The following is a 19,604-nucleotide window of genomic DNA, read 5'->3' as shown; positions in this document are numbered from 1 at the left end:
TACCCATTGAGCAAGGTTTTCCTGTTTGTCCCTGGGATGAGAGTGAATGACAGTGTCTTGTGTCTGACTCTTCCAGGTAAAGAAGGCATATAGGCAGAAGGCCCTCTCCTGCCACCCAGACAAAAATCCAGATAATCCAAGAGCAGGTGAGACTCTTCTGAGGGCATGGGGAGAAAGAGCCGCTCACCCAGGCCTGTGTTTCCTGATGTACGCTCTGCACGTGAGTGCTGTGGGGTGTACTTACACACAGCCTGGCTCCGGGCCGTGGGTCCCAGGGCTTCCCTTCATGTTAGGGGTGTCTGGTCAGTTGCTGAGGTGCTCACCCCTCCTAATTGGTCTGTCATCTGCTGATGTCGGCTTTTCTGCCATCCTGTGGCTTTTTTTAAGTGTTTTTTGTTTGTTTGTTTTTTTGAGGGAGCACACCATCACAAAGTCTTTATTTTTCTTCTCTCTCTTTTTGATCCTTATGTTTAGCTGAACTCTTCCACCAGCTTTCTCAGGCCTTGGAGGTGCTGACTGATGCTGCAGCAAGGGTAAGCATAGCCTCCTTCATCGGAATCGTCCCCCTTGATTAGAGACTACTGCTGCCCCTCAACCTCAGTCCTCTGCCCTTTGCCATGTGGCACAGTCCTTGCTGTCTCAGCCCAGGAGACCCAGTCACCAGGCTGCCACTCTGATGGCCCTTGGGCTAGGGGCCAGGCAGATTGCTGGGGCTCTGTCTTTACTCTCCGGCTGACCCTCTGCCCTGTGCCCCTTTCTCCTGCCAGGCTGCATATGACAAGGTCAGGAAAGCCAAGAAGCAGGCAGCAGAGAGGACCCAGAAACTAGATGAAAAAAGGAAGAAAGTGAAGCTTGGTAGGTGCCATCATAGTGCTCGGTGGCCTGTGGTTTCCTGCGGCCATTTTCATTCATCTCCCTCACCTGAAGCTTCACTTCCAGCAACTCATCTCAAAGCCTTTTGGCTCAGGCTCTGGGCAAAATGCTGCTCTTAGAGGTTGGTTCCTAAAGACACTCTTAGGAATAATAATGAGGTTTAATATTAGCTAAGCATGTGACAAATGCCTTATTGTCCCTTTAATTGTCATAACTGTACAAGGAAGTGTGGGTACTAAACCTTTTTTAAAAACATGGTTTTTTGGGGCCGGGTGCAGTGGCTCACGCCTGTAATCCCAGCACTTTGGGAGGCCGAGGCGGGTGGATCACGAGGTCAGGAGATGGAGACCAATCTGGCTATCACGGTGAAACCCCGGCTCTACTAAAAAAATACAAAAAAAATTAGCTGGGCGCCGTGGCGGGCACCTGTAGTCCCAGCTACTCGGGAGGCTGAGGCAGGAGAATGGCGTGAACCCGGGAGGCGGAGCTTGCAGTGAGCCGAGATCGCGCCACTGCCCTCCAGCCTGGGCGACAGAGCGAGACTCTGTCTCAAAAAAAAAAAAAAAAAAAACAAAATACGGTTTTTTGAGACAGGGTCTTACCCTGTCACCTAGGCTGGAGAGCAGTGGCACGATCTCAGCTCACTGCAACCCCCACCCCCTGGGTTCAAGTGATTCTGGTTCCTCAGCCTCCCGAGTAGTGGGACTACAGACGTGTACCACCATGCCCAGCTAATTTTGTTCAATTTTTGTGGAGATGGAGTTTCACAATGTTGGCCAGGCTGGTCTTAAACTCTTGGCCTCAAGCTATCCACCTCAGCCTCCCAAAGTGCTGGGATTACAACTGTGCACTGCCGCACCTGGCCTCTGAAGCCATTTTTTATAGGCAAAGGAGCTAAGGCACCAAAAGTTTCAGAGCTTGCTGGAGCTGGGATTTAAACTTATCCAGGGTGAGTAAAATTGGTGCTTGTGGCCGGGTGCGGTGGCTCACACCTGTAACCGCAGCACTTTGGGAGGCTGAGGTGGATCACGAGAGGTGGATCACGAGGTCAGGAGTTCAAGACCAGCCTGGCCAAGATGGTAAAACTCCTTCTCTACTAAAAAAACAAAATTTAGCCGGGTGTGGTGGCAGGCGCCTGTAATCCCAGCTACTCGAGAAGCTGAGGCAGAGAATTGCTTTGTACCCAGGAGGCAGAGGTTGCAATGAGCCGAGATCACGCTGCTGCACTGTAGCCTGAGCAACAGAGCAAGACTCCATCTCAAAAAACAAACAAACAAACAAAAAACTGGTGCTTGTATTCACCATTTCTGGCTGAATCTTTTTTTTTTTATTTTTTAATAGAGAAACGGGGTTTTGTACTGTCACCCAGGCTAGGGTGGCACCATCATGGCTCACTGCAGCCTCAAACTCCTGGGCTCAAGCAGTTCTTCTGCCTCAGCCTCCTGAGTACCTGGGACTACAGGTGCAAGCCACTGTGCCTGGCTGGGTCTTTTAATTTGTTCTAAACCCAATTCCTACCCAGAGTTTTCACTTTGAGAAGCTCCCTCAGAAGGATTCAAAGAGGTCCAGGCTTTCTCTTCTCTAATAGCTTTATTGAGGTATTCTTTGTATATCATAACATCAACCCATTTCAAGTGTACACTTCAATGATTTTTCGTAAATTTACCAAATGATGCAACTCTGACTATAAATCAGATTTGGAACATTTTCATCAACCCAATAAGATTGGTACAAGCATTTTTTTTTTTTTTTCTCACTTAAAAAAACATCACTGGTTATAGCAGCATGGTCCAAGCACTTTTTTTTTTTTTTATTTTTGAGACAGAGTCTCCCTCTGTGGCCCAGGCTGGAGTGCAGTGGCACAATCTCGGCTCACTGCAAGCTCCGCCTCCCAGGTTCACACCATTCTCCTGCCTCAGTCTCCCGAGTAGCTGGGACTACAGACGCCCGCCACCACGCCTGGCTAATTTTTTGTATTTTTAGTAGAGATGGGGTTTCACCATGTTAACCAGGATGGTCTCGATCTGCTGACCTCGTGATCCGCCCGCCTTGGCCTCCCAAAGTGCTGGGATTACAGGCGTGAACCACAGCACCCAGCCTTTTTTTTTTTTTTTTGAAATGGAGTTTCGCTCTTGTTGCCCAGGCTGGAGTGCAGTGGCACAATCTCGGCTCACTTCAACCTCTGCCTCCTGAGTTCAAGCGATTCTCCTACCTTAGCCTCCCGAGTAGCTGGGACTAAATTGCGTTCCACCACACCCAGCTAATTTTTGTATTTTTAGTAGAGACAGGGTTTTGCCACATTGGCTAGGCCGGTCTTGAACTCCTGACCTCAGGTGATCCACCCCCCTCGGCCTTCCAAAGTGCTATGATTACAGGTGTGAGCCACTGTGCCTGGCCCAGTCCAAGCATTCTTTACTTAAGTTTTCTCCTTTTCCTCTTGCTCTTCAACATCTGTATATTTTAATGTGTGCATATAGCATCCCAATATCCATTTCTCTATTAAAAAAAAAAGCAAGTGCTGGGAGACTCCATCTCAAAAAAAAAAAAAAGAGAGAGAGAAAAGGAGATTCTAAGTAAGTAAAGTGCACAAACTTCCCTGGCCTAAGAGAAGGGTTTCTCACAGCAGCTGGCCTGGCACATGGTTGCAAGCAGGTTTCCCTTGGAAGGTAATGAGCTCACATAGTATGGGACCCGGGGTGATGCCCTAACACTCTGCCCATCCCTGTAGCCAGGTCCACAGTGAGGCTTGGTAAATGTGAGCTGAGGTGGTAGCTAAAGGGGACAGTGAGAACTTGAGCTCAGTGTGTGAAAAGAATCAAAGCCAAAGCAAGGCCAGAGGTCAAGCTGTAGTGCCGAACCACAGGAATCAAACCCAACAGCTCCGCCCATTGGCACCCCTGACACATGGCCCTGGGCTGCTGACATAAGCACCACCTACACCCTGTTCACTAGAGAGAACCAGCTTGGTCAGTGTGAGCTGTTTTTAACTCTTCCAAACCCCTGGCCACTCTGCTAGACCCCATACTTCTGTGCTGTGATTTTTCTCAATGGAAATTGACTCGGGGGCTTGGGCATGGAGGGAGGGGGCAGAGTTACTGTATGGTCTCATCGTGATTGAGACTTTGTGGAGGCAGCCAGAGCTGAGGTGGGCCGAGGCCACGTGGAAACTGAACAGACCAGCAGTTTGGTCATTCAACCCTTGTGCCTAGACCTGGAGGCCCGGGAGCGGCAGGCCCAGGCTCAGGAGAGTGAGGAGGAAGAGGAGAGCCGGAGCACCAGGACACTAGAGCAAGAGGTGAGCACTCAGGCACACTGGCCAGAGGGCCACCTGCAGGAGGAGGCGGGGAGGATGGACTTGGTGGTCGCCATGGCTGGAGAGGGCATGCTCTTTGCACCTTCAGTGGGAGCTGGGTGCTCTGTCCCACCCACAGGTTGCTGAGCCCTAGCTTGCAGGTGGAAGCTCCCAGGGACTTTTTACAAGGTGAGCCAGCCTGGAATTGGACCTGCACAGAATTGTCACCCCCACCCCCTGCTCTGCAGATCGAACGCCTGAGAGAAGAGGGTTCTCGGCAGCTGGAGGAACAGCAGAGGCTGATCCGGGAGCAGATACGCCAGGAGCATGACCACAGGTTGAGAGGTGCAGATCCATCACCCCGCCTATCTCCCCTCCAAGGCAGCTCCAGACTGCTCAGAGTGGCCATGCTGGCTGCTCGATGGAGCCGCTGTGGAGGCTTCTACCTGCTAGGACCCTGGGGTCACCCCATGGTACCTTACTCTGACACATGCAGATCCCCTCTTCCTCTCAGTTCTCTGGGGCCTATTTGCTTTTTACTCTGCCTGAGATCTCCTGGCCACATTTGTCTTAGTCCCAAGCAGAGCTGGCCCTGTTTTGGGGCAGATCACCACAGGGAGGGACTCTGGGACACTTTGTTTCCGTAGAACCTCATGGTCTGTCTCTGCCTCCTGCCCCTGGAAAGTGTTCCTAGCTCTCCATTCAGAGAGTGCTGACAGGTGGCCTTCAGGAGGCAGCTGGGTAGACCACCCTGGGGTGGCAGCTTTTCTGGGGATGGGCATCTACTTTCCCCACCAGGCCCTCACCAGAGCTGGGCAGGTATTGGGCACCCCTTGGTCAGGAGTGACCCTTTCCAGACCCTTCTGGCTCTGGGCTGCATCTCCTTTGGGAGACTCTGACATATTCTACTTTTGTTATTTTCCCAATATTTCTAGGAAAGGCAGAAAATACTGAAGGCCAAGGAACCCCCAAACTAAAGGTGAGCCTGGGCAGGGTCTGTGGGCCACCTCACACTCACCACCTCGTCTCAGCAGGAATAGATGCTTCCTGTGGCTCGAGGGTTTCTGGTGGGGCCACTGGATCTGCGTGGAGCCAGCACCATTACCACCTCCCTCCATGTTCCAGCCGCCTGGAGACCAGAGCTTGCCACGAAAGGCTGCTTTTAGCCCTGATCACAGGGCAGAGCATTCCCTAGAAGCCCTCTCAGGAGAGGGTCTTCCTGGGCAGGAAGCGTCCCTGGGGTGAGCAGGCCATCCTGCCTACAAGTTCCCACCGGGAAAATGTTTCTGCTGGCACTCCCTAGATTGCAGGAGCCTTGGAGACTTGGAGGGTGGGAGGATGTCTGCTCAGACTGTCAAGCTGTCGTGGGGTGAGGTACTGTTCAGCCAAGAATCGGTGTTTCATGAGTCTGTCTTTTCAGCTAAAATGGAAGTGCAAGAAGGAGGATGAGTCAAAAAGTGGCTACTCCAAAGACGTCCTCCTACGGCTTTTGCAAAAGGTCTGCCCTGTTGACGTCCAGTCTTTCCTATCGTCTCAGTCCACATCTCAGCCCACACCCTAGGCCTCTGCTCTCAATGCCTGAACTTCCCTTAACATATCTACCTGCTTTTTTTTTTTTTTCCTGTCTTGTAGACCATGGGATGACCTAAAGACTTCTCCCCAGGCTACAGCCCTCCTTTCACTTGTGTGGCCATGTGCTCCCTTCCAGCCCTCCATCCTTTGCTACCTCAGTCTAACCCTTACCCTTAGAAGCAAAGAGCTTGGCTGAGTGGGTTGGGAGGGATGAGGTGGGTATCTGGCACAAAAACTTTCCACCACGTTCAACCAGCAAGGACGCTGTGCGTGAAATATGTCAGTCTAAGTCACCAGGGCTTTGCTCATCATTCCTTTGCTGCTCTGTGTTCCTAGAAAAAAATTTCTTTCCTATCTCTCATCTCACTTCACTAAGATAAGTAGGTGGGGCAAGAAGTTATCTCCCACCTGAAAAAGCCCCATGGACTTCAAGGTAGCCCAGGCTTGTCTCTGGCATGACCTGGGCCATCCTGAAGGCCAAGTCATGCTCATTAGGACCCCTTTGTCCCCACAGTATGGCGAGGTTCTCAACCTGGTGCTTTCCAGTAAGAAGCCAGGCACTGCTGTGGTGGAGTTTGCAACTGTCAAGGCGGCGGTGAGTGCTGCATGAGGCTTGGGGGGCCCTCGTGGCCCTGTCATTCTGGGGCAGGGACCCAATTCTGTGGGCCCTCTGAGTTAGGTGGTCCACACTCCTGGGGAATCTCCGGGCCAGCTTAGAGCCAAGGCTCCTCCCAGGGGCCCCTGACTCCTGGAAATAGAGGCACCATGTGTAAAGGGATGGATGGGGGGTGCTCTGGGGAGAAAGGAGAGCACAGACTTGACTCTGCTCCCTGCTGGTGGCTTCACACCCTCCACCTGCACCCCTCGGGGCTGTGAGCCCCGGCACTGCCTTTTCACCCTTTGTGCTCCTCACCTCCCCACATCAGAAAGCTCCCCCCAATCCCCTCTCCCGCAGGAAAGGCCAAAGTGTTAACGCCCGTCACTTGAAGACTGCTGAGGTTGGCATCTCTATTCTACCTGTTAAGGTTCTAGCTTAACAGGGCTAGAACGCTGGTTCTGTTCTCACTGGGGGTAGAGACAGCCTCTTTATAGCTGACTCGATGGATGGGACAGGACTAGATGCTGTGTTTGGCAGGAGCTGGCTGTCCAGAATGAAGTTGGCCTGGTGGATAACCCTCTGAAGATTTCCTGGTTGGAGGGACAGCCCCAGGGTGCCATGGGCCGCAGCCACTCAGGACTGTCAAAGGTGAGGAGTCAGGCCTCGCCCGGCTGGACACTCAGGTCTCGGAGCTCTTCCTCCTACCTGGGCTCCTCTCAGGCTCTTTCCTCCCAAATTCAGGTCTTGGGTCCTAGAGTGAGCTTGGCAGGTCCACCAACCCAGGCCAAAGGGGCTATGATTTCACCTTGACCCCTTTTCCTCTCTGAGGGCCAAAGAGGCCCCACCCACACTGTATTCTTAGACCTTGCTTTCTCTCCGTATCTGGTCTCCTGTTGGGACTCTCCTTCTCACCAAAGGGATCTTCCTGGCCCTCAGGTTGCTTGGTTGTGGTGCGTGAAGCATTTGGAGCTTAAACGACCCAGTGCTGCAGAGAAGGGGCAGGTGACTAGGGCAGCCACTTCCTTCCCAGCACTTCAGTTTTCCGGGTATGTCAAGAGGCAATGTCTCCTCTTAGAAGTAACCCTGGCAGGCTGGGTGCAGTGGCTCACGCCTGTAATCCCAGCACTTTGGGAGGCCAAGCGGGGCGGATCACCTGAGGTCAGGAGTTCAAGACCAGCCTGACCAACATAGTGAAACCCCATCTCTACAAAAACACAAAAATCAGCTGGGCATGTTGGTGCACATCTGTAATCCCAGCTACTCAGGAGGCTGAGGCAGGAGAATTGCTTTAACCTGGGAGGCGGAGCTTGCAGTGAGCCGAGATCACGCCACTGCACTCCAGCCTGGGCAATGGAGCGAGACTCCATCTCAAAAAATAAAAGTAACCTTGGCTACCCTGCTGACACAGAGTGCTGCCTGCCCAGAGTCTGGGTGCCCTGCCTGAGGTGAAGCGTAGACCTTCCAGCTTGTGTGTAACCTCCGACCCACAACCATGGCTCTGGTGGCTTTTGGCCTGGATACAAAGGCTGGGGCTTTGGGGCTCCTGGCCACACCTGTCCCCACCTTGGTTGAACAGATTGCTTTGGGGGCAAGATCTAGCAACCTGGTTCTCCCCTTCTCTGCAGTGGCCTAGGGCCTGGCTGGTGTGTCCACAGCCCCTTGGCAGGCTGGCAGGAGGCTGCTCTTACCCACGCCAGCCTGCTGCCCTGCCTGCCCCTCCACTTGATGGGGGTGACTGGAAAGCAGCTTTCTGCAAGTATGTCCCAGATCCTGGATGGAGGGAAACAAACTGGCCTGGGCCTGACTCAGGGCCCTGCTTTAGAGACCTCATTCCCACCTTCAAGTCCCAGCATTTCACAGCCCCAGATAACACTCCATAGATTGTGTTAGAAGTTTATTCATTCTCTGCTGTAGCCACAGCTCGAGAGGAGAGAGGGAGGCCGCCGATTTGGGTTGTAGAAATGGTGAGTGTCAGAGCTTCCTCTCCCCTTTGCTACTATTAGTGAGGCCTGGGGGCCACCAACACACGGCCCCGCCAGTGCTGCTGGGCTCTGGTTTCTGTGTTCTGGTGAGGCCATGGGGTGGGGCCATAGTGCAGCCTGTGCTGTGGCTTTGACCCGGTGGGCTTGGCCTGGTTGGCAGGCACATCGTCAGAGGGTTCAGGCGGCAGAACTCCCTAATCCTGGGAGACAGGTCTGGAGACCAGCTGTGCCGCTTCGCCACTGAATGCCCATCCCTGGATCCAGTTCTCCTCTCTTCAAGGAAGGAAATCTGCCAGGGCTCCCACACTAATAATTCTGGGAATTCCCCAAAGCACCCCTTTGTAAGCCGTGCGCGTGCCTTTGGCTGGCATTCTCTAGAGCTGCCTTCACCAGGGATTGCTCCAGGTAGCTGTGTTGGCAGACTGAACCACATCCTCATTTCTGCTAAGGATTTGCCTAGTCTTTTCCTAAGTTACTCTCTCTCTACCTATCTCTTCCTATGTGGCCAGTCCCTGTATGCGTCTCCCCTTTGCTGGTGGCTCCAGGCCACGGTCTAGCCAGCGCTGTCCAGTAGAACTTTGTGCAGCGATGTTCGCGTCCATTCTGCACCAACCAGTGTGGCAGCCATTAATCATGTGTGGCCACCAGCCGTTTGGAATGTGGAATCTGGAATAATGGTGCAAGTGAGGAACTGAATTGTTACTTAATTTCAATTCGGTGTCATGCAGTGAGTGACCACCAGATTAGACAGGGTCAGGCCTGTCTCCCCTTTCTTCCTGGGCCTTCCCACTTTCCTCTTCCGCCTGGGTTGGACTGCTTTTACCCAGGCTTGTCCTGTGACCTCTCTCTGTTGACGCTGGCTTCCAAAGAGGCTGGCACAGGGCACTCATCTCTTCTGCCCAGTCTGTGTCCTCCCACTCCCTGATCTGACCCCGTGCCACCTTCTGGCTCTGCCAGTCTCTACCTGGTTCCTGTGGTTGCTACACATAGCCTCCCTTTCCCAGAAGAGCCAGCTTCCTTCAGGGGTCGTGCCAGGAAGGGGCCCCCCTCCTCAACATTTCCAGCTTGCCTCTGTCCCTCCACTCTGGGGTGCCTGGGAGGACGCTTCAGGACCCAGAGAGCAGGCAGAGCCCTGGATTCCTATCCTGGAATCCTCCCCCAGGATGGAGGAGCTCTGCCTGCCTGAACCCTCCAGCGATGGGCCTGGAGTCCTGTCCCTGCCCTTTCCTTAATCCCCAGCCTCTGGCTCTTCCAGTCACCCCGGCTTTGCCCACCCTCACCCCATTCAGAAGCTGGGCTCGCCGGGAAACTGCTCCCTTAGCATCTGCAGAACTTCCTCAAGAAGTGAAATCCCCAGGTCCACTTTGAAGGAGAGGAAGGGATCACTGAGGTCTGGGGCAGGTGTCCTCTGGAAGCAGGGAGTGTCCACAAGGCCCTTCTCTGAGTGCTGGTGGAGGGCGCTCGACAGGGAGAGCGCCGATGGCAGGGCGGCAGAGTAGGCTGCTGTGTAGGCAGGTGGGGGCTCCAGGATGTTGGGGCAGCTTGAGCTCTCTCGGTAGAGGCGTGGGGGCTTGGGTGGGGCCAGCAGGGTGGCCCGGGGCTGCTCGTCCCCCCACAGTGGCAGGCGCCGGCCATCTGGCCTCCCTCGTAGCTCCCGGATGACTTCTCGGTTGCTATACTCCTCGTGGTCCCCACCCGCTGTGCTGGCCTGGCTAAGCACACTGCCCTGTCGCCGGAGCCGCCGTGGCCGCCCCAGGCTCAGCCGCTTGAAGAAGGAGGCGTTGCGGAAGGAGCCTTTCCGCCAGGTCTCCATGGGGCCCAGGGGAGCCCGCAGACAGGTGTTCAGGAGCAGCCAGGTTGCATGCGGTCCCTGCTGGGGCAGTGAGTGCCAGCAGCTGGGGAGGCTGCCCTAGGAGCAGAGGCCTTGGGGTTTCCGCTCAGCACAGACCTTTGACCACATCTTGGATGGTGAGTGGAGGGCTCAGGAAGAAGAAACTTTTTTGTCCAGGAGAGCACACAGCTGGGAGTTCCTGGCAGCAGGAGTTTCCCACAGGGACAGGAGTGGCCGGGTTACTGAATAGGGCAGTGGAAAAAACCCCAGGTGGAAGCAGCAGCACTTACTGGAGTCAGAATGAGGGCAGCCCCAGCGGAGGCAGAGATGGACTTTCTCGGGCCAGGTGAGGCTGGCGAGCGCTCCTTCCACAGGCAGGCGGCAGATGGCCCGAGCTCACTCGCCCTGGTGTTTGCCTGGCTCCTATGCGTCTCTGGGGCAGTGTGGGGCCGTGCCCTCTCTGCCAGTGGCTCCCGGACTCTGATTAGTGGCTTGGCTGTTTGTGGCGGTGGAGATGTGTTTTTGTTCTCAGCTGACTCAGTCAGGTGGGAAGCCAGGTTTCATGCTCTTGGGTAATTGCAGCATCCGCGTGCAGGGATGGGGCAGCTGGGACCAACACCCCAGGGCAATGGGGAGCTTAAAATTCTTCTGGGGACTCATGTGGGGGCAGCCCTGCTTTATGTGTCACCACGCGGCTTCCTTTCTCATCACAGCCCCACCACCCTGGGCCCCGGCAGGTGCGCCTGGCTCCCGGCCCACAGTGTCTGGGTAGGAGGAGTTCAGGGCGGGTGGGAGTTAATTGAAAGGCAGGCGTGTGGAACGATTGTTGGGGAAGGAAGCGACCTGTGGCTGGTGTGGGTGACTCAGCCCTGCTGTCAGGCCCTCATGAGCAGAACCTGCGGGATCAGGGAAGGAGGCAGAGGGTGTGTTAACGGGGAACAGCCCCATGCGTGTGACGGGCGGGCTCTGCTGCCTAGGGTTGGGCTGGGGGCCCGCCAAGGGTGGCTCCAAGTTTTCTTGGCAGAGCAGCATTAACCTGGGGACGGGAGACGTGGCCTTCTCTTGGCCTGCCATCAGCCTGGCTGCTATTTCCTTGTCCTCCCTTGTTTTACCCTCGTAGGCTCCTGCCAGGAGAGCGGCAGTTGAGGGCCGGGCCATGCTGCTTGCTGCCTGGCCGTGCTCCAGCCCTTCCCCTCTGGCTATCCGGCCTCCTCTAGGGTCCTCCTTCTCTTGTGGGAAGCTGGGCCATGGAGGCTGCTGTGAATTGTCAGCCGTGCTCTGGGCCACACTGAACAGTCCGGCCTAGCTGGGACTGCTGCAGCCGGGCAGAGGGGAGAGGGGAGAGGTGCAGCTATCGGGAGGAGCAGGGGAACCCAGGCTGAGTAACACTTCCTGTTTCTCTACACCCCTTACTCCAAACCTGCTGGCCCGGGCCTGGCATCTCAATCCCAGCCGCTCCCTTCCTATTCCCCGGGTCACTGACCACCACATTTTCCTCCTGCCTTGTTCCGTGAGAGCGTCCCCATGTGGGGTACCGCGGATCAGGGCCCCACAGCTCTCTGCTATGGGCAGGCCACCGCATCCTGCAATCCCTGGCCTAGCTCACTTCTGTGCCATCTCAGGTGGGCTTCACACTTCTCTGAGAAGCTGTTGGGACCACATGATCATCACACAGCCTAAGCGGCACTGAGGGAGGAAAAGGTTTAATTCCCACCGCAGACCTTATCAGGGTGTGGGTTGGCAGCCTAGGCCCCACTGTAGAGCTGCTTCTCCACCCTACAGCCTTGGCCCATTCAGACGGTTGTTTATTATTCTTTTGATTATGTAAATACAGCATTCCTTAATCTCCTGCACTGTGCTGGCAAGTTCATAAAAGCTTTGAGCCATGGGCCCTGCCCTCCAGGAGCCCTGGTGTGTAGTTTTAGAGGCACGCTGGCCTCATGCTTGCCCTTCTCCCCTTCGAGGGTGGGGCTCCCTTCTGCATCCTCAGCAGGAGCCAGACCACAGGGCACCGGGCATGGACAGAGCCGGGGTCAGTGCCCAGCAGAGCCAGGTGCATCCCTGCACCTCAACTTCCCTTCCTTGGGAACCTAAGAGGCGGAAGCCATGGGGTAGAGGGAAAGGGGTGAAGGATAAAGGGCCCAGAGGAAATGAAGGAGACGAGGGCCTAGCTAGAGGGCCCACAGGTGATTCCTGGAAAACAGATGGACCAGAGCTGACGGGGCCTAGGGAAAGGGAGGGGGAGCTGGCTGGGTAGAAGCCGGCCTGGAGGCCACAGGTGACTTGTTCTGGGGGACACAGGTAAGCCAGGATTCCAGAAGGATGCTCCAGGTTCCTTCCCTTCCTCTGCTTTCCTCCCTCTGAGACTCTTAGACCACAGCTCTGCCTCGGCACCGTCCTCGGAGTCTGGAGTCTGTGGGGCTGTGCCCTGCCGTCCCTGACCCTTCTCCATCCCTGCTCTGTCCAACAGGGCTCAGTACTGTCAGAGAGGGACTATGAGAGTCTCGTCATGATGCGCATGCGCCAGGCGGCTGAGCGGCAACAGCTGATCGCAAGGATGCAGCAGGAGGACCAGGAGGGGCCGCCCACGTAGCCCCGGCTCCAGCCACCCATCCCTCAGCCCTTTTCTTCAACGTCACCAATAAATTTTTTTTTAAGACTTTAGTTCTATTCCATGCATAGGTATAGGGTGCTGGGCTCTGCAGCAGAGGGTTCCACCCAGGCCTGGTGCCCCTCCCAGGAAATGGGCAGACCCCTAGGGAAACACTCTGCATGGTGAGAGTCCCAGAGTCCGTGCACAAGCAGAGCACAGGCGCAGCCACTCATCACTGCCCTTTATTGGCTTGGGCTAGCTATGCAGGAGCCACGCACCAGGGCCCCTGGGGTGCCCAGCTCCGGCCCGGGGCAGCTGCCCAAGGAACATGGCCTGCCCAAGGCCCTTGGCCCAGGCCCAAAGCAGGAGGGCAGCTGGGAGCACCGGGCACTGCCCTCTCCCACTGCTTGAGGCAAGGTTTCAGAGAAGGCCATTCACTGCCTGTTGGGGCTGGGCCCATGGCGGTGACGATTTGGGAAGAGAGGGGCAAGGTGGTCAGTGAGGCAGGAGCTTGGAGTTCAGGGCCCACAGCAGCCCCTCCACAGGGGCGCCCCGGCTGCAAATCAGCGTGAGAAGGTCACTCCTTGTGCAGGCACCACACCAGCGTCTGACCCACCCCCGTCATGCTCAGCACACGGAAGCCCCTGCGTTCCAGCTTGTCCAGGACTATGCGGGGAGGGTCATTGACGTAGTATTCATAACTGCAAAGAGACAGAATGTGTTGGGTGAGGAGGGGCACACAGCAAGCTCCTGGTCCAAAGCTAGTGTCTGCGGCAGGCGGCCTGGCCACTCTTGTAGTGACTCACACTTGCTGGCTGGGTAAGTGCACGCCCCCTGCCTCCTCCCCTTCTAGGTACTTCACGAGCTATCTCATTTATTCCCAACGAGCTAGTGAAGGTGCCACTGTTGTGGCCATTGATACATGAGAAAACAGGGGTTAAGCAGGTTCCCCAGCGTCCCAGATGGTAGACCGTGTTAGTCTGACCACAGCCCTGCTGCCTCCCCTCCCTGGGCTTGCTCCCCACCCAGGCCTCCAAGTGGGAGGAGGTTGAGGCTGCAGTGAGCCATGATTGCACCACGGCACTCCAGCCTGGGCGACAGAGTGAGACTCCATTTCAAAAAAACAAAACAGGCCGGGCACGGTGGCTCAAGCCTGTAATCCCAGTACTTTGGGAGGCCGAGGCAGGCGGATCACGAGGTCAGGAGATTGAGACCATCCTGGCTAACCCAGTGAAACCCCGTCTCTACTAAAAAATACAAAAAAAATTAGCCGGGCGAGGTGGCGGGCACCTGTAGTCCCAGCTGCTTGGGAGGCTGAGGCAGGAGAATGGCGTGAATCCAGGAGGCGGAGCTTTCAGTGAGCTGAGATCCGGCCACTGCACTCCAGCCTGGGCGACAGAGCGAGACTCCGTCTCAAAAACAAAACAAAACAAAACAAGCCTCCAGGCCCCTCACTGCCCTGGCTGTCCTGCAGTTCTGAAGCAACAAGGCTGAGCCCCAGTAACGCCTGGCTCTGTGTGCCACTCCCTAGCATGGATAATGCTGGGGTCCTTTCAGGTTTAATTGATGCCGAAGGACCATGAAGCAAACAAAGGGCTCAAGCCCCAACCTGGGCATGGAGAGGCAGGTGCCTCATGGCAAAGGGAGGGGGCTGGCTTCCTTCCCCCAGCCTTGACCCAGGGGCTGGGATCAGCCCTCCTTCTCTTTCCCCTCTTTGAACTGGGACGCACTCCGGCAACTCTTTGCAGAGAGCCTGTGTAGCCTGGGTTCTCCCTGCCTCCAGGGGTGAGAGGAAGAATGGAAGCAGTGGTCACAGTTTAGACATGGAGGCATTAGGAAGGATGCCAAGGGAAGTGGCCAGGTCCCCAGGCAGCAGCCACCCTGGAGGTAGGACCCAGGCTCCCGGCTCCCTGCTTCTAGGACTTAGCTTTGCGACTCAGCCAGATCCTCACTACAAAAACCTTTCTCTCTGTGCCTGTCTGGGCTTGATGGGGTCCAGCTTAGAGAGGAGAGGGCAGGGCAAGCAACAGTGCGCTAGTGGAGTCCTAGACCCAGGGAACAGACTGTTTTCTGCGCTTCCAGTAAGGATGTGGAAAGCTTTCAGAGCAAACCTCATGGAGGAGAGGGGGAATGTTGGAGAGGCTACAGATGGGACCAACTCCTCCGGAGAACAGAGCCCCAGGATGCAGGCAGGGGCTCTGATGCTGGGCCCTGTCCCTGGGCTTGGAGGTTGTGTAAAGGGAGCAGAGGCGGGTATAGGGGCTGGCAGGGAGAGGATACTGAGGGAGGCTGCTACTTACAAGTTGTTTCCCAAGACACTTCTCTTTGAAGCCCCCAGATGCTGCATCAGCTCTGGATCCGACTGTTCATCACCCACCATAGTGGGGCCCACCTCCTGCAAGGTAAGGCACAGTGGCTGCTTGGCTGGCTGCCAGGAGGAGGTAGAAGGTTTTGCGTCCCCTTCCTCCCCTGCCTGCTAGTCCGGAGTGAGCTTCAGGTAAAGGCCACAGAGAGTAGCGAGAATCCTTAGGGGCTGAGCACAAGCTGCGAAGGGGTGGAGCCCACCAATGATCAGGAGAAGCGATGTAGGGGCCCTCCCTAGTCCCTTAAAGCTCAGCCTTATAGTCCCAGCTACTCGGGAGGCTGAAGTGGGAGGAGGTTGAGGCTGCAGTGAGCCATGATTGCACCACTGCACTCCAGCCTGGGCGACAGAGTGAGACTCCATTTAAAAAAAACAAAATAAACATTATGTAAATGAAAGAAGCCAGACACAGATCACATTACCACATAAAGGTAATTAGTGGTTATCTAGGGCTGAGGGACTTGGGGGAAATCAAGAGTTTCTGCCAGTAGGTACAGGGTTTCCTTTTGGGGTATTAGAAATGTTCTAGCCGGGCGCGGTGGCTCACACCTGTAATCCCAACACTTTGGGGGGCCGAGGCAGGCGGATCACAAGGTCAGGAGATCGAGACCATCTTGGCAAACACGGTGAAACCCCATCTCTACTAAAAATAGAGAAAAAATTAGCCAGGCATGGTGGCGGGCGCCTGTAGTCCCAGCTTCTCGGGAGGCTGAGGCAGGAGAATGGCGTGAACCCAGGAGAGGGAGCTTGCAGTGAGCTGAGATTGTGCCACTGCACTCCAGCCTGGGCGACACAGCAAGACTCCGTCTCAAAAAAAAAAAAATGTTCTAAAACTGATTATGGTGATGGTTGCACAACTCTGAGTACACTAAAAAAACACTGAATTGTACACTTTAAATCAAAGAATTTATGGTATGCACATTACATATCAATAAAGACATGTCTTTTAAAAAATAAGAATCACATCGGGAGGCTATTTCCAAGTATGGATTCCCAAGCCCCAGAGTTTTGGGAGATCTGGGAAGGGACCCAGGAATCCACATTTTGACAGCTGCGCAGATGGCTGCTTCACAAACCGCTGCCCAGCGCTCTGCAAGAGCTCTCCTGTTGCGTGGTGAACCCACCAAGGGGGTTGTGTACCCGTAGTGGGCAGGGGCAGAGGAGCACCTTGCTGCCCATCTGGGGGCAGAGTCGTATCTTTCTGAAGCTAAAAGGAGACTCCTGAGGGGCAATCAAAACCTTTTTACAGATAAGGAAACTGCGCCCAGAGAAAGGAACATGACTTCGAATTCATGGTGTTCCCACCTTCAACTGCACGGCTCCTTCTCGCCTTCCTTTTTTCCCAAGCAGGGGGTTCTTTCTTTTCTTCCTTTCCTAAAGCTTCAGGGATAGCCCTTCCTGGAAGCGCCTAAGGGTGCAGCTAGTTGCTGTTTATGGGTCAAGGACTTGGCACAGGGGTTTTAGCGCCTTGGCACGTCCTTATCTTTTCCAAACTTCTTTCCCTCAGGTTATTCCCCCTTTTTTCCCCTGCGGAGCGGCTCTGTGCAGGGCACTGGGTGCTGCGCGTGAGGCCGGGGCTCCCTGGGTCCCTCCCGCCAACAGGTAGGACAGGAGCCGGAAGCGCCCGGAGGTGGCCCTGTTGCCGGGACGCACGTACCGGGGCCCTTTCGCGGCAATAAAGGCTCCGGGCCGGCCAGAGCTCGCTGAGTCCCGGGAGCCAGGCTGAACCAGCTTCTCCACTCCCTCTCCCCCGCCAAAGGGGCGTGTCTGGGCGGGTTCCCGGTCCAGCCCCCGGTGGGTGCAGCCCAGGAGAGAGGCATGAAGGCGCGGTCGCAGCTCCCTAGGGCCTGGTCCTGGCTCCAAGTCGCCGGGCGGCCGGTACTCACCATGCGGATCTGGGTGCTGATGAGCAGGTAGGGCATGGTGCGCGCGTCCCGGCCTGGCTCCCACTTGGTGGCTCTAGGCTGGGCGCCGACTCCAGCCTTCCTCGCGTCGGGACTGCGACGCACAGCTGGGAGTCCCGTTACTCTGGCTCTGGCCACAGGCGGCGCCAATCCCGGGGCGCCCCGCCCATGGCCGCCGTGGCCGCCAATCAGGAGCAGCTGCCGTGACGCGCCCTGCAGTCCGCGGTTCGGGGCCCGTCCCCGCCCTCCCGGCGGCGGACTTGGACCCCGGGGCCCACCTGAAGCTTCCGCCTAGTGGTCCAGTTGCGGGAAGGTGGAGTGCGGGGAGGAGGGGACGATCCCACGGTCTGAAAGGACACTATCCTGAAGCTCTAGCGTCCTCCAGGACGCTCAGTGCTGTTTTCTTTGCAGCCTGTGATCTACCTGCTTCCCCGCGCGCGTGTTGCCCCCGCGCCCGCTTCTTGCAACTCTGCAGGCCAGGTTCCAAAGTCCCTGCCAGGCAGAGCCCAGAGCAAATGGAGGCTTCTCCAGGCCCCAGCCCACCCCCGTCAGAGACACCTCGACAGCTTCAGCGGGGCCCCACTTCCCTTCGTCAAGACACGCGCTCCAGAGATTCCGTAAGGGCTGAGGAGGCCGGGGCACGAGGCTCGGGGCTAGCCCTGAAGACAACAACTAAAATACCATCCTGGGTGCACTGCTCATTCCCCCTCCCAGACTCTGATTCCAGCACAGCAGCGGATCCTTGCATTTCTGTGGACCTGCAGGAAAGTCTGTAAAGGAACCGCGCGCTTGGCTGGATGCCAGGTATGGAGGGACTGAATGGATGGAACCTGGCCCTCCCTCCCCTGAGCTTCCCGCGCAGCTGGACAGACGCGGCGCACGTGCCGGAGGTCACTGGGCAACACCTGGGGCAAATGAAACTTCCCCCGCACCAGTCACCAATAAGCGGTTGCGAGTTCCCAATCGTGCGTCCACGCCCCTCATTCGCAGGTATCAAAATCTGACAACTCATCATTCTTTATCTGCCTTGTTGTGATTGGTGTTTTTTTGTTTGTTTGTTTGTTTGTTTGTTTTGAAATGGAGTTTCGGCCGGGCGCGGTGGCTCAAGCCTGTAATCCCAGCACTTTGGGAGGCCGAGACGGGCGGAACACGAGGTTAGGAGATCGAGACCATCCTGGCTAACACAGTGAAACCCCGTCTCTACTAAAAAATACAAAAAAATAGCCGGGCGAGGTGGCGGGCGCCTGTAGTCCCAGATACTCGGGAGGCTGAGGCAGGAGAATGGCGCAAACCCGGGAGGCGGAGCTTGCAGTGAGCTGAGATCCGGCCACTGCACTCCAGCCTGGGGGACAGAGCCAGACTCCGTCTCAAAAAAAAAAAAAAAAAAAAAAAAAAAAAAAAAGAAATGGAATTTCGCTCTTATTGCCCAGGCTGGAGTGCAGTGTCGCCATCTCGGCTCACCACTACCTCCGCCTCCCGGTTCAAGCGATTCTCCTGCCTCAGCCTCCTGAGTAGGTAGGATTACAGGCATGCGTCACGACGCCTGGTTAATTTTGTATTTTTAGTAGAGACGGGGTTTCTCCATGTTGGTCAGGCTCGTGGCAACTCCCGACCTCAGGTGATCCACCCGCCTCGGCCTCCCAAAGGGCTTGGATTACAGGCGTGAACCACCGCACCTGGCCTGTGATTGGTTTTCTAGAAAATAAAGCAAAACAAAAACAGCCTGTCTAGCCTTCCCTCCTATGGGAGGGTAAAAATCTTCACTTTTTAAGAGAGGCATTTATAGGGGATGCTGCGCTTCCAACACTTTGACAGACGTGGAGAGAGCTATAAGAGAAGTAGGAAGTTGTAATCCTAAACGTCCCTTAACTGGTCTAATTTATTATTCTGTAGTTCCTACCCCTGCCCTCTTACCCACTGACCTAATAAGTTAGCCAGAGAGATAAAACACAGGATGTGTTTTATCTTAACAAAGGATGTGTTAAAACTGACAAAAGGACCGGGAGGGCGCGGTGGCTCACGCCTGTAATCCCAGCACTTTGGGAGGCCGAGGCGGGCGGATCACGAGGTTAGGAGATCCAGACCATCCTGGCTAACACAGTGAAACCCCGTCTCTACTAAAAATACAAAAAATTAGCCGGGCGTGGTGGGGGGCGCCTGTGGTCTCAGCTACTCTGGAGGCTGAGGCAGGAGAATGTCGTGAACCCGGGAGGCGGAGCTTGCAATGAGCTAAGATCCGGCCACTGCACTCCAGCCTGGGTGACAGAGCGAGACTCCGTCTCAAAAAACAAACAACAACAACAAAACTGACAAAAGATTAATGCCCAGGAGCTCCTACAACTCAGTGAGAAAAAGATGAACAATGGAAAAAACAGGGGTAACTGACTTGACTAGGCCCTTCCCAAAAGAGGAAATAGAAATGACCAATAAACATATAACATGATGCCCAGTATATCATTATTAGAAATCCAGGAAATACAAATTAAATTTTACTTTTTTTCATTTTAACCAAATTTATTTAAACCACAAAACTTTGTAGACACAGTGGCTCACGCCTGTAATGTCAGCACTTTGGGAGGCCAAGCTGGGAGGATTGC

At 55.5% G+C, this 19,604-nt stretch overlaps 4 protein-coding genes across 4 annotated transcripts in view; 2 read left to right on the top strand and 2 right to left on the bottom strand.

Moving 5' to 3' along the window:
• Nucleotides 1-12,814, top strand: part of DNAJC17 (DnaJ heat shock protein family (Hsp40) member C17) — a 248,318-nt gene extending 235,504 nt beyond the window's left edge. The window contains exons 3-12 of the mRNA XM_050799565.1: nt 77-146; nt 475-533; nt 768-855; nt 4,083-4,168; nt 4,414-4,510; nt 5,101-5,144; nt 5,586-5,663; nt 6,252-6,332; nt 6,873-6,983; nt 12,619-12,814. Coding sequence (XP_050655522.1) covers nt 77-146; nt 475-533; nt 768-855; nt 4,083-4,168; nt 4,414-4,510; nt 5,101-5,144; nt 5,586-5,663; nt 6,252-6,332; nt 6,873-6,983; nt 12,619-12,741 — 837 coding nt within the window. The 3' untranslated portion in view covers nt 12,742-12,814. The remainder of the gene's footprint in view (nt 1-76; nt 147-474; nt 534-767; nt 856-4,082; nt 4,169-4,413; nt 4,511-5,100; nt 5,145-5,585; nt 5,664-6,251; nt 6,333-6,872; nt 6,984-12,618) is intronic.
• The window catches only part of RMDN3 (regulator of microtubule dynamics 3), a 138,134-nt gene that overhangs the window by 87,641 nt on the left and 30,889 nt on the right, over nt 1-19,604 (top strand). The gene's annotated exons all lie outside the window — the stretch shown is intronic.
• Nucleotides 8,217-10,149, bottom strand: C7H15orf62 (chromosome 7 C15orf62 homolog). The gene has a single exon (XM_050799590.1). The coding sequence runs from the start codon at nt 10,128-10,130 to the stop codon at nt 9,603-9,605; it is 528 nt and encodes a 175-aa protein (XP_050655547.1). The 5' UTR covers nt 10,131-10,149; the 3' UTR covers nt 8,217-9,602.
• On the bottom strand, nt 12,968-17,838 carry GCHFR (GTP cyclohydrolase I feedback regulator). The gene is made up of 3 exons (XM_050799662.1): nt 16,990-17,838; nt 15,042-15,136; nt 12,968-13,442 (listed from the first exon to the last, which is right to left on the bottom strand). Exons 1-3 carry the CDS (start codon nt 17,023-17,025, stop codon nt 13,319-13,321), a joined length of 255 nt encoding a protein of 84 aa, XP_050655619.1. The 5' UTR covers nt 17,026-17,838; the 3' UTR covers nt 12,968-13,318.

This window comes from Macaca thibetana, chromosome 7 (genome assembly GCF_024542745.1).
Source record: "Macaca thibetana thibetana isolate TM-01 chromosome 7, ASM2454274v1, whole genome shotgun sequence".
Lineage (NCBI taxonomy): Eukaryota > Metazoa > Chordata > Mammalia > Primates > Cercopithecidae > Macaca > Macaca thibetana.
The sequence above is the reverse complement of the archived record's forward strand: the minus strand, read 5'-3'. Positions and strand labels throughout refer to the sequence as shown.